The 14394-nt window shown below is 36.6% G+C and overlaps 1 protein-coding gene across 2 annotated transcripts in view; it reads right to left on the bottom strand.

Annotated features, from left to right (window-relative positions):
• LOC139693230 (fanconi-associated nuclease 1-like) overlaps positions 1-9897 on the bottom strand; it is a 15671-nt gene extending 5774 nt beyond the window's left edge. Inside the window, exons 1-8 of one of the 2 annotated variants that reach the window (XM_071591345.1) lie at positions 9852-9897; positions 8980-9646; positions 8680-8875; positions 8374-8601; positions 8142-8273; positions 7604-7835; positions 2369-2571; positions 2180-2301 (exon numbers count right to left, since the gene is read on the bottom strand). In XM_071591345.1, the coding sequence (XP_071447446.1) occupies positions 2180-2301; positions 2369-2571; positions 7604-7835; positions 8142-8273; positions 8374-8601; positions 8680-8875; positions 8980-9568 (1702 nt within the window). In that variant the 5' untranslated portion in view covers positions 9569-9646; positions 9852-9897. The other variant, XM_071591337.1, reaches the window with a different exon arrangement.
• Between the last annotated feature and the right edge of the window lie 4497 nt (positions 9898-14394).

Genomic DNA, 14394 nt, shown 5'->3' with positions numbered 1-14394 from the left:
TAGTGTGGGGTTTGTGCTCCTCACTCTCTCGGCCATCATTTAAGAGCCTAAGCCACTTAACAACTGCGGTGTGTGACATGTTTTCATCCTTGAACACTTGGTGAATCATGCCCAATGGCTACATACTCCTGACAGATTTCCCCAGTCCAACCCAAAATTTGATGGCATACCACAATTTATTCTTTTGCAGCATTTTGCACTTGCATCGATTCCTCGACAGGGGTCCACTAAAATACGATCTAGCCTGAATGAACGCTCGCAGGCGGTTGGTGGGTGTTCGAGGTCAGACCCCCCCACCACCGAGCCTGCGTGGTCCAAGCACGCTGTGAAGTACAGTCAACGTCAGAAAGAAATTGCTCCAGATACTTTTTATCCATACCAGGTATGCTAACAACTAAACTTAAAGGACCTGCAAAATGCCTTGTGGCTTTTAGAAACAAGCCCTAGTTGGCAAGATTAACTTATTTAGAGTCAGAGTTACTACACTTCTAGATTTATTAATGCTCCATTCAGGAATGCAAATTTTTTAATGAATCAATGAAAATGCATTGTTGCAGTCAAAATTTAGCTCTTAGGTGGTCCAAATCAATATATTTAAACCAGTAAAATGACAACTGCTGTCAGATCATACTGTGGAAACTACAGAAGCACATTGTGTTGCAATGAATATTTTTAGTCTTTCATTACCCCAGCATTGAACAAAGTGGGATTATTACAAAAATTCTGCAATGAGTTCAATATCCAACTTCAGAAAATCCCACAAAGTTTGACAGTTTAAGTAAGTTTTCCCAGGTTTTTCAGGGCACACATTTTCTTTCCCTGGTTTTTCCAGGATTTTACATATCTTCCAGACTTGAATGAATCCTAAATGGAAAATATTTTGAATCTAACTGGACAAATCAGCAAGGAGTTCAAAGAGTATTGCTTAAGCTTGAGTCCCATCTCCATAAAAGAACGTACTGATAACAATACACTGGATAGACAAGTTTAAAGATGACCCAAAACATATATACTTATACTCCAAAAATATAGTGTATGAGGAGGATGCATAGAAAAAGACTTCTATTTGGGTCTTGAGAGGCATGGAGAAAGAATTGAGAGAAGAAAAACAAAGATGTGTTACCCAAGGGGAAGAAAGGAAGTAGTTCAAAGTAAATTTAAATAAAAAACAGTAAAAAAGTGGAATGAGGAGATGCCTCAAGAGAATAATTATATTTACACCTCCCACAGGATTAATTTACAGGGTACTTCAAAAAAATTGATCCTATACTTTGGAAACATTGAGACAAATTCAAGTATAACATCTAAAGAAATAATATCCCTTCTTTGCTAGATATAATATGTAATTTTTATGTTTTAGATCATCTTTACCTCTTCAATAGTCATGGGATTTACTTACCTTTGGAAATAATTTTAGCAAGTGTTACAGCCTCATACCAAAAATCCTAGTAAAAGTCTTAATTATCATACTTGTTTCCTGCCAAAACAACACCCATTCACCCACACTTAACAGTTGACTACCTATGTTGATGAAAACTAAATCATATAGAAGAAATGAAAATATGAATATTTGACTGCAAATGTAATATACTTTTAAGCCAACCTTTTTTTTTTGATTTTATCTTGATTCATTTAATTGACACCAAATGCCTTCTCATTGACTAGAAAAAGTCTCTATTAATTACTTATATAGAAAATCTTTCAGCATCAGACCAAATAGAATGAAAAGGATTAAGGTAGCTACTGAAGATATTATAAACTAGTATTTATATTGAATAAATAAAAAACTCTACCAGCCATAATCAGTTTACCTTTCAAAACAAAGCACAAATGAGATTAGTTGCCTACAAATGAGATTAGTAGCCTCACTTCAACTTGTGTTGTCGTGACGATTCACCTTCAGTACCTTGAAGAGGGCTACTTCGTGGCTGAAATATGCATATGCATATTCACCTTTCTTACCCTTTCCTTATTTACCATTTACCTCATCCTTTGATTAGTGGCGTCAGCCAACTAATCTCATTTGTACTTTGTTTTGAAAGGTAAACTGTTTATGGCTATTGGAGTTTTTCATTTATTCAATATTACTAGCCGTAAGAGTTCAATTTTATCAATAGTATTTATATTCTCATGTTCTGAAAGTAAATGAAATGCTAGTTCACAACACTTCAACTTGTACCTTTGTCAAAACCCAGCTGCTTATGATGATGTATTACAGCTTCTTCAACTGATGATAGTGAACGGCTTTTTCCATCAGAAGACTCATTCAAGTAAGAAAACTTGGAGCCCATGCCGATTTTCCTGAAAGAATTAAGAGCATCAGAAATGTTGAGGCAGACCAAGTCCATTAAAATCAGTTTATACACACCTACTCATACTTGTAGCTGTGATAGTTATTACTGGTGGGTTTTCAACAGTGTATAGCATGCCTTTCAAAATCAAGTTTTTCTCCATTTCTTCTTTGTTTTTAGCTTTTCTATTAGTAATCATGAGACCACGGTTCGACAGAAGTAATTTATCAGCAGGGCTAAGAGATTTATCACTCAGTCCCTTCATCAGTACGTCAACGGCCTAAAATAAAATGGAAAAAATTAAGAGTGCAGCTCATTTGCAAAGTGAACCAATATTAAGGCAAAACATTCACAGAATTTCTAATTCCAAAAAATTCCATCTTCTTACGAAACTTCAAAAACCTGAGAGAGGGAGTGTTTTATGATTCATTATTCCTCATTTTACAGTTTCACCATTTGTCACTCTGAAAAGTATTTGTCATGTATCACCATATAACGAACATTAATGAAGAGCACATAAAGTATTACAGGTATCACTAATGGAAAAGACATCAATGGCAATGTGCCAAACAAATGGATTTTATGATTACCAGCAGTGCATTGTGAGAGTGACAGTATGGGGAGATTTGGTGACTGTCATGCTGTGAGCAGCCAGATTGCCAGTTGGATTGAAATATATTATTTATTAAAAGTTTGTAATTTTATTGCTTACCATAGAATCCACAGCACTCACTCAGTTCAAGGAGAGCTTTTACCCAGAGTTTAGAAAAGAAGCATTTCTGTTACACTCCAATGTCAAACCAATGTCAGAATCAGTGTCCATATTGTATTTATCTAACATTACAACAATTTATATTCGTGGTAACTTATTTGGATAATATTTTCAAAATTTAGGATATATTCATATTCTTGGGAAGCTTTTCTTTAATTAAGAGTTAGAAATTCCATGAATGTTATCTCTTATCAGTCACTCATTATCACTCAGGTTTATGAAGTTTCATAAGACTTGAGTGACGACGTGCTATATGTAATGTCATTCAAATCCAGACAAATACTCCACGCCCTATCTCCACTTGCACTTTAGTTTTATGCTTGATAACCTGGTGATTCCACATCAAGGGAAGAAATCCCTCGTGAACACAGGGTGAATGTGACTGAAACCCGCTTGGGTCACCGCAGTACACAAACCCCAGGAAGTGACTGACCAGTATGTGAAATTTTCTTCCACATATTTATTTATTTTAAAACATTATTCACATACAGCGGTAGCGCCAATTCACAGTGAAAAAATATAACAAACATGAAAGAGGACAAAATACAATAACAGCATAACAATAAACAATGAGAACCGAACATGGACAGGGGAAAACTTTAATTTGTTGAAAGGTGGGATAAAGCTTGGGTGGTGAAATTGTTGCATGATAAATTAAAAAGATCAACAGAGTGAGGGAGTGAATTTATAAGGGAGGAGAGGCAAAATAAAGAAGAGAGCTGGGTGAGAGATATCCTAGGAATAGGCAGATGGAGTAGGGAGTGGGTGCGGGTGGATCGAGTTGGTATCCTGAAGTTGAAGAGAGAGAGCAGTTCAGGGCAATCAATAGTTGAGTTTAGGGTGTTGTGGAGGAGTTTTAAATCAGCTTTAAGTCTGCGGTTTTGGGGACTAGAAATGGATAAAGAAGACAGAGCAGCATTTGAGGACATATTGCAGAAATGCGGGGCTCGGTGTTTGACTATTTTGGCAAAGAAGTGAGAGATGCAGGAAATGCAGGGCTCGGTGTTTGACTATTTTGGCAAAGAAGTGAGAGATGCAATCGAGAGGTTTAAGATTAGTTGGGGATGAGGTGGACCAAATTGGGGATCAATATTATACTATGAGGAGAACAATTGTTGAGAAGTACGAATGGAGTGCTATTGGATCTTTAATTTCTGTTAAGCGGCAAAGAAGGCCTAATACGGACATTGCTTTATTTTTTACAGTCTCTACGTGGTCTGAGTAATGTAGTTTATGGTCAGTTAAAACACCAAGGTCTTTCATGGTTGTTACTCTATTTAAGGGAGTTGAGTTAATTGAGTAGTTGAACATCAGGGGTTTTTTTTCAGAGCAAGATATCAAACTAAGTATGACTGGCAGGTAACTGCCAAAGGAAGAAATACCCATAAAATTGTTTTATCAGTGATTGAAACTTTTACATGTCATGGCATTTCATAAACCCAACTAAGAGAGTGATTGCCTTTTTGCAATATGCAGTCACCAAATACAAGGGCAATTAGAAAACTTCCCAGAATGGAATAGAAATAAATGACTTACCTCAGTGAAACATTTTTAATTTTCAATGTAGTCTCCCTGTACACTAACACACTTGGTGCAGCGATGTTTCAATGTCTTGATCTCATCTCAAATATTAGATTCCTTCATGTCTACTTCCACTGTTAGTTCTTTGTATGAAGAGAACCTCCATTCACCAAGGGAAATTTTGAGCATGGGGAAGAGATGGAAATCTGATGGAGCCAAATCAGGCAAGTAAGGCAGGTGTGAAAATGATTTGTATCTGAGTTCAAGTATTTTTGCCATGGCAACAACACATGTATAGGCGCGCATTGTGTTGATGAAAGATGACTTTCTTCCTTGCCACACTTGCCCTTTTTTCATGCATCTTTGACAGTGGTTGGTCCGGGAGGTTAGCCAAGTATTGCCCAGTGGGAACATAATCGATCAGCAGAATCCTTTTTGCATCCCAGAAAACTGAAACCACCACCTTTCCGACTGACCTTATTTTGCTTTTTTGGTGGGGGTGAATCAACATGTTTCCAATGCTTTGATGGTTGTTTTGTCTCAGGGGTATTGTTGTGGATGAAGTTTCATCAATGGTCACAAAGCGGTGCAGAAAATCTTGCTCGTTGCTCTTAAAACAGGTCAAATATTACAATGCAAAAATTTCAGTGTAAAAATCACTTGCCTTGACCTGGACTCGAACCTGGATCCCTAGATATCCAACCAAGTGCTTTAGCCAGTTAAGCTACTGAGGCATCCTCTTACACTCCGAGATTTTGGGGGCTTCAAAGAAACAAGATGGTGTGACGAAATAGCATACATACAATACGGTTTGAATCCCGGTCAAGGCAAATGATTTTTACAATCAGGAATTGTTGCATTGGAATACACATTTAGTGGGTGACTCTGTTAAAAGTTACTGTCATAGCAGCTCCTGCACTAAATTGAAAATTGTCAAAGGTGAAACACCCCCAGTGTTTAAAGTTTGCATTAACCTCGTGAACTGTGGCACATTGCACACGATTACGAATGCCTGTGGCATTGAATGTATGGTATTTCATCACATCATCTTGTTCCTTTAAAACCCACACAATCTAGTCGTGTAAAAGGATGCCTCAGTAGCTTAATTGGGTAAAGCACTCGACCTGACATTGAGGGATCCAATTTTGACTCCTGGTCAAGGTGAATGATTTTTACACTCTGATTTTGCTGCATTATAATGCACATTTATCGAATCACTCAAAAATTGTTCAGAAATTTCTATTCTGATACATTTGTTATCCAGCATTAAGAGTCCTGGTACACATTTAGCAAATAATTTTCTCACATCCAATTCCACTGTTAAAATGTGACATGCCCATTCAGATGACATCCCTGCAGCTTCAGCGATTTCTCACACTTTCAGTTGACCATCCTCCATGACTATTTTATGCACTTCTGCAATAATTTCTGGGGTAGTGGCACATTTTGGCCAACCGCTACATGAATCATCATATAAGCTGTCCCGACCAAACTTAAACTCACATGTGCACTTAGCAACAGTTGAATATGAAGGAGCTGAGTCTCCAATGGACTTCTGAAAGTTGGCATGAATTTATTTTGCTTTCATACCTTTCTTTAAAGAGCATTTAATCACTGCTCGAATCTCAAGTTTTTCCATTTTCACAAATCACTACACAGGCACAATAATAGAGGGGTCTGCACCACAGACCTCTTCCCAGAGCACTGACACATTACATATTTACTCATACAGGATTACTATTACTACCCGGGAATCTTGTTGCACTAGTGCTGACACCTGGCAGTGATTCCAAGAACCTTTCCAACTACCCTTGTATGTTATATGTATTTAAAATCAAAAATATAAATTTTTCATGCACCAGGGAATATCTAACTAAGTGTTGTGATAGTAATAGCAAAAACAATATTGTTTGCTGTGTGATGCCAACAAATATATAGCATACCTGTACGTATTACATCTCTCTATTAATCAAAGAACAAATTTCTTTCATAAATAATAATACTAATTGCCACAAATCTATTTGAGGTATTTCAGTTCATTCTGTCAACTAAATAAAAGAGTTCCGTAACTTGGCCATGGGAGAACTTTATGCTATACTAGAAACTCGTATATAGACTGAGGCCACTATGAACATTACCTTTTCCTGGCATTAAGCAACCCAATGCTGTCATTACTCGGGCACTAGTAGTTGGACCAAGGAACAATTTCAAAACACATGAAAGTTTCATGAATTGAAGTGTGTTCTGAATATATTCCATCACTGCCCTTAATTATGCTACTTAAGAGTAATTTCCTCATCAGGATATGAATGTGAAGAAATGAAAAAATGGAAGCAATGGCATTTTGCACAGTTCTCCAACAAAAAATTGAGAGATAACAGCTTCAGATATTTCTGCTAAGCAATAGTGCATGATGAAAAAATATACATTGTTTGAGAGCTAATTGTAAAATCATAAAATGAAAAATTATCCATATAATGAAACTTCAGTAAAGATAGATAAAATACATATAAAATATTATTAATCGAAAAATAATGCTTGTAGATTGCATCAAAGATTTTTCTCATCACAAAATTAAGGTAATAGTGCAATTAACATCAGCATCTAGCTTTTACAGAAGCATGGAATAGTATCATACTTTTAAATAAAAATTGAATAAAATGATAATTATCGATGAGAAAATTCCCACTCTCACCACATAAAGACTGATTTATAAATTGGCTACTTTAGAATGACAGGGGCCTTCATATGATTGGAATTTGATTAACAAACTTAAATTTATTATGTTGAATTTAAATTTTCAAGCACTCATTAAAAATTGTGCCATAATTAAATGACCAAGTGGATGTTAAGTACTCTATGTATACAACAAGTAATTCCTTTATAACTTACTCATGATAGATGCATTATCCAATGAGTTTTTCTGGGGCTACTGTTAGGTATTTTAACCAGAATAAGATTGAATTACAAAATTAAATACTTAATAACAAAACTATAGTAAGTAAAAAATATATCTTACAGCAGGAACATCTTTCAGATGATAATGATGAGTAAGTGCTAGCTGATCATACCATTTTCCACGATGATGAACCACATATAAATCTTGACTTAAAAGTAATTGATATGCCACTACCACTTCTGAGTATAGTTTCTTCATTTTTAAGCAGTCTATACAGACAACCACTGCTCGGACTAGTGCATGCCCAGCAGTGAAAGAGCGTAAGAAGGGAGGCAGTTCCAAATCTTCTTTCCTAAACATAGATTTAATAATACATATTTCAAAGATCTCTCATGGGAACATATGCAACACTTGACAAGGCTGGAAAAATTCCTCAGCATAATTAAATTTCAACTGCAGTTAAAAACAAGAAATTTTGCACCATCAAAACTATACTTAACATGGTCACATTGACATAAATGAATAGTACATAGAAAAATAATTTTTTCGATTTCTCACTATAGAATGATGGGATCCTTATCGATACTTTTCAGGAAATTACTCAAGGGAATTATAATTAACTTACTGCAGAAATTTACAAATATTTTGCACAGCTTACCTAAGTTTGTCATCTTTCAGGATTCTTCTTAAATAATTAATAGCAGTATCATAGAGGCCTAAAACTTCATCATAATACTTGCTTAACATTTTCCCATTGGTGACAGCCAGCAACTCGAGAGCTTCATGATAACTTAAAAGAAAATATTTCATGGTCACAATGGCAGATGCCATTGAAGCATAACAAAGCAAAATTGCAACAACGTAACAGTAGAAATTGGAAAGTTCTGTACCGAATTAGTGATTCACAGCTTCCAAAAAAGTTCTTCAGAGGATGTAATAGATAGTCAGGGTAAGTTATCTGATTCGACTTTACCCGGCTGACTTCATTCAGAATAGGCAGTCGACCATCCATTTCCATTTCACGCCCAAGTGGTAATGCATGAAGGAGCATAATTCTAAGAAACAACTTTCTAGGAGTGGGACTCAGTTTCACCATTTCCCCCAGTGATTTCATGGCTCTACAAAAAAAATAAATTACTAATAAAAATTAATCATGTGAACCAATGTAATAACGGTATGATTACTAAAATATTTACCTTTCCCTGACAAGAGATTTTATCCCTTTACTAATTCCTCTGTGGATACTTTTCTGATGATGCCCAAAATCAATTAGTGCTTTTACTAAGTTTTCCTTCTTCCCATCAACTTTCATGTGAAAGCACTTGCAGAGAGCTCGTACTTCCTGAAGAGGCATTAGATTTAATAGTGTGCATGTCTCCTCTTCAGATACGTCTAAAACGAAAATTAATAAACATTCTTAAGTCACGGTCATTCATAAATGCCATAAGTAACAGCTGGTCTATAAGCATCGCTCACAAATTATGTAGTCAACTCACCTATACATAAAAATCCCTTTTCAGTCAAAACTTTGATAATTGGGTTCAATAGGGGGTTTATATCGTCATATCTTATTGATGACGTTTTGAGCCATGAATGTTTTCTATTTAGCAGGCGCACATACAACTTTTGCTCTTTAGGGTGCAATTCGTTGAATTCTTTCAAAACCGACAAATCACGCTGGCTGAATACATCCTTAAGATTTTGGTTTCCTAAAACTTGAGTCAGAATGTACAAAAAGTTTTTCCAATAATAGTGACCCCCTTCATTTAACTCATCATCTTGTTTGCAGACTTCGTAATCATCATCATCATCTTCTTCGTCTTCTTTAGCTTTGTCTTGATCTATAAATGAGTCGCACGATGAGTCATTTAACGATTCCTCTTCCTTAGAATCAATACCACCCCTCTTTGAAATTAATCCAATCGCACAGAGCCCCGAGTGCCCTTGGAATCTCGGCCTTCCATCAGTCTCTCCAATCTGTTCATCTTCGGGACGTTGCGTTGATGTAGTGGCTCTTGAACTACAAGGATGTTGTACTTTCGCGGTAAAATAGTCTTTGATTGACTTTGAATTCTTTTGGGACATTGATATTGTTTACACCAATCAATATTAACAATTGTTTTTGGACTCAGAAGCATTCGAGTATCGACGTGGCAAATATACCTATGAGAAAAAATTTAGAAAATTCACTTTAATTACAGCAGAATTCTCCCTTGGAAGGAGTAACCATAACAGAAGTCGTAACTCTTAAAATTCACTTACTACTTTGGTTCCATTAAATAAGCTTTAAATTAAAAAATACGCACACGATACTAAAAGTCAGAATTACATCAACAGTGTTAGTTTATAAAATATAACTGGTAATTACATTCAGTAAATAAGAAACCATACAAATATTCAAAATAACCCCAAAGACATTTGGCGGCGTAGAGCTGTATGTATTTTCGGAAGTCATTTATTACGATTGAGTAGAATAACGGACTCCGAATTTCCACCCGCTAATTTTGATTTCCGTACTAGTAAAAACTAGGACATAATACAAATATATTATTCGTAAGGCATTCGTAGTATGAGGGTGCTTTCAAGAAAGCAGCTTTTTAACATTCTTTGCAGTTATTTACAAAATTTTGTGTAGGGGTAAAGCTATAATGCTACATTTTAATAATAAAGTTATATAATGTGAATATGTACTGTGTTTTTCGATCACTATGGTAATTGTCGCCTTATCATGTTGCTTTTGGAGAGAACCTTTCTACAATTTCATTAGGCTTAGCCTGAAAATAGCTAATTTTCGAAGTATCATAAACAAAATGCCTGAGATAAGCCTCAAATTAAAGTTATAATAGCCAAAAATAGAGTTATATATATATATATATATATATATATATATATATATATGTATAGAGAGAGAGAGAGAGAATTAGGAAAAAACTAGCCTAAGTGACGAAGACAATTTAATTCATCTCTATTCTTGCGCACTATCATCATGATGATTATTTTTCATTTACTTATCAATACATTTTCTATTATGTTTTGTTGTAGGTATCTATTAACTTCTAGCAGGTACTATAATTCACAGGATAAATAATACATTAAGAGGAGTCTGCATTACACCAAGTCTGTGATATACATGTCATACTATCGCTAGATGAAAATCGCGATCTTGTTCACATGCTTGTGATATTACTGTACAAATACGCTGAGAATTCTTTATCAGCTTTATTGTATGAATTGGTTGTTTCTATATTTAACTGGTTTTTATCAGAACTCTTTATTTTGTTAGCAACATTTATAATTTTGTATTTGTGAACAAAATAACTTTGAATTATATGCATCCCCAAATATCCAGTTAAATTTCACACATTGTCCCCTTTGATTCATTGTACGATACATTATTATAGCTGAGGGGGTACTAACACTTCTGCTGAAAAGAACCATTTTTCTGAAGTTCTCTACCCTTCCCCATCTTTTGCTATTCTCTCTTTTTTTGACTTGCTCCATGGAGTTGGGCACAAAGGACAAAAGTCCATACACAAAAGCCTTCAGACCCAAAAACAGTCTCTAGCTAGCATCCTCAACATGTCAAGCCTGCATTGTAGCAACTGTCATAAGAAGAAACTTCCACGGCCAGTTTTTTTAGCCGGGCTCCATTCCTAGACTGCCAAATTAAAAATAATGTAACTTACTCTCCTCCTCACCAGAAACCCTCCTTCAGTTGTCCTGCCTATGCAGCTCTACCCTGGTGGCATGAGTCATTCTCATTCTGGCAATGCAGTGGAGAGGTACATGTTGCTCTAGCCCATGATTACAGAGTTTTTAAATTTTACTGTGCCTTGGTTTGTTTTTAAAGCATGATCAATTTCCACATGACTAAGTTAAAATTTTGGGAATGTTTCAACAGTGTTTTAAAAGCCTAGAGATATTTTTGAAGCTGCCCTTTTGATTAAAATATAAATTGTTGATAGTTAATATTCATCTTAAATTGATGTAACTTCTTCAGCATTGGTACCCCAAATTACTTAAAATGTGCTCAGTTCAGGGAAGCTATTGCTGGCAAGTTTAAAGAAATAATCCCCAAAATTGCTTTAGTTTAAACCTAAGTGATAATTTTAATACCCTCAGTAAACCCTTGGCAATGCTTCATGCAAAATATAATCGATGGTTTCAGGCGTTATTTTATGGAATCGGTTCATTCTTAAGCGGATAAAATAATACTTTGTAAGCGCGCCTTGCCCAACCCCCTCCCCCACCATCCTCCTCCCCAGCCCCCCCCCCTTTTTTATCTTTCCTTCCCCCCAATTTTCCTCCCCTCTTCCCCCCCCCCCCGGTCTAAGGGTATATATATGTTGGTCGCCTGTATGTCTGCACCTGAAGATGACGTTGTACGTCGAAACCCGGGTCGTGTGTTTGTGAAATAAATCTGTGGAATTACAAAGTATTATTTTATCCGCTTAAGCTTCATGCGAAAGATAACTGACCTTACAATGTCACTCATTAAGTAGAGCCTTGTGATTATGAGTACTCACAATAATTCTTTTTTGTAGATATTAGAAGGCCAAAAGCTTTGATTTTGAATAAGCATATGGAAAACCCCAGAAAATGCCTTTATTGCCCTGACACAGATGCTTAAAAACTCCTAAATTTCCCTTTTCATCACAAGATTACATAGGAGATGAAAATATCCTGAAAATTAACACCCAAAAGTATGATACATATTGGGAAAGGAAGGGCTGTTTACATATACAGGGACGCACCCAAAAGTGGTAGGACTGTTTTCTCTGGTGCGGTGGAGGGGAGTCTGCCCGACAGGGTAAGGTGGAGGGGGCTCTTAGCAACAGACCAACACCAACCTCAGTCGCCTACGGGCATTGAGTGAGGACACCGTTTTTAGTGAACCAAGTTTTTTGTCCGCGTCAAAAAACAAAATGAATCTGAATTTAGAGCAACATTATTCCGTGAAGTTTTGTGCGAAACTCGGGAAGACAGCAACTGAGACCCTCGATATGATCAAGCAGGCTTATGGGGACACTGCCTTCAGCCGTTCCACAGTATTTGAGTGGCACAAGTTGTTTAAAGAGGGTAGGGAGCTCGTTGAAGACGACCATCGCTCCGGACGGCAAGAACCGACACGAATGTGGACTGAGTGAGGACACTGCTGAACACAGACCGACGCTTAACCAGTGAAGAAATTGCAGACCAGTTGGGTCTGTCTGCATCCAACGCATTATTTCACAGGATTTGGCCATGCGCAAGGTGTGCGCCAAGATGGTGCCGAAATGGAGCGATGGCGCGCTCGTCGTCAGACAGCTCCTGGCCAAATACGGCGTTGCCACGTTACCGCACCCGCCCTATTCTCCCGATCTGGCACCACCGGACTTCTTCTTCTCCCCCCTGATGAAAAGACAGCTCAAGGGACGACGTTTTGACTCGATAAAGGCCGTTCAAGAGGCTTCGACGAGGGTCATCAACGGCATCCCCAAAGAAAATTTCCAGCGGGCGTACGGGGAATGGGAGCAACGTTATACTAAGTGTGTAGCAGCTCAAGGAGCATACTTTGAAGATTATTAAGTCGATGTAAGTATATCGTCAATAAAATTCTTGTAAAAAGTCAGTCCTACCACTTTTGGGTGCGACCCTGTATTTAAATATTGGCTGGCCAGGACAAAGTTGTATGCATGCTGCCATCTCTTGATCGTTTCTGAAGCAACTGAAATCATTCCTTTAATTCAGTAGCTTCATGCCCGTCATTGAATACAGATAATAATGTATGTGAAAATTATTGTTCTCGTCCATTGTGAAGCGCATTCCGTGACGTGATTTTTGTGTGCAAAAGAATCATCAACTGCTTAAATTCATCGTGAGTTGTGCCTAGTTTTTGGACCTACAATAATGAGTGAAATAAAGGTTCCACAATGGTGTTGAGACTTCAAAAATGGACCTACAAATGTATATGATGAAGAACAGAGTAGCAGGCCCAGTATCCAGACCTATTAAATCATTCAATAAGTGGCCCAAGAACTGCAATCTGATCGATGATTAGTGCTCTGGCTGACAAATTTCCTCTTTGCAGATGCACCACTATTTACATGATTGTTAAAGAAAAGCTCAGATATAAAAATATATGTGCAAGGTAGATACCACAACTGCTTACTGACCAACATACAGAGCAAAGGATGTTGAATGGATTAGCATTTTTGGACCAATATCCCCAGTCCTGACCTTGCACCAAGTGACTATTTCCTCTTCTTTCTCTAGAAAATGACTAGGTAGACAACAAGGAATTCAGGACCACCATCGTTAACTGGTTCACTTCCCAGGAGGAGAACTTCTACAAAGATGGATGAAAGAAACCAGATGCAAGGTAATGAAATATGCTTAGAAATGAAGAGACAAACACAACTTAACTGTGACACAAACTTTTTTAAATTTTGGCATCTGGTTGAATTGGAGTTCGTGGTTATGATTAAGTGAACCAAATGAACAGAAAGTTACAGAACACAATTTACCAGTCCGTATCTTACATCTTAGATAAACATATGAAAACTATATTCTGTTGGGTAAAAATATTATGCTAAGATATGGTTGATAGTAATGGCAAAAGTGAAAATATCCATGAACACAGAAAACAAGTAACTTTAGATGAAAGTAAACATTTACATATTAATGCAACGTTTGATATTCACTCTGGTAAACTTTGAAGGAAGGTAGCCAGTTAGAAAAAATTAAATGGAGTCATCAAATTATAAAATTTCTACCAATGGGCTATAATTATAACAATATGTATTATTTGGATAAAAAAGTATACCCTAGAATTTCTGTGGATTGCATATAGAGACAAGGAGGTCCAGAAAACTCAACAATAAGACTTTTTATATCTTAATATGCGAGGGTAGGCAGAAAACTAATGCAAA

This window comes from Hetaerina americana, unplaced genomic scaffold (assembly GCF_022747635.1).
Source record: "Hetaerina americana unplaced genomic scaffold, ioHetAmer1.1.p SCAF_1, whole genome shotgun sequence".
Classification (NCBI taxonomy): domain Eukaryota; kingdom Metazoa; phylum Arthropoda; class Insecta; order Odonata; family Calopterygidae; genus Hetaerina; species Hetaerina americana.
Note: the sequence above shows the minus strand (reverse complement) of the source record. Positions and strands in the feature narration are given on the sequence as shown.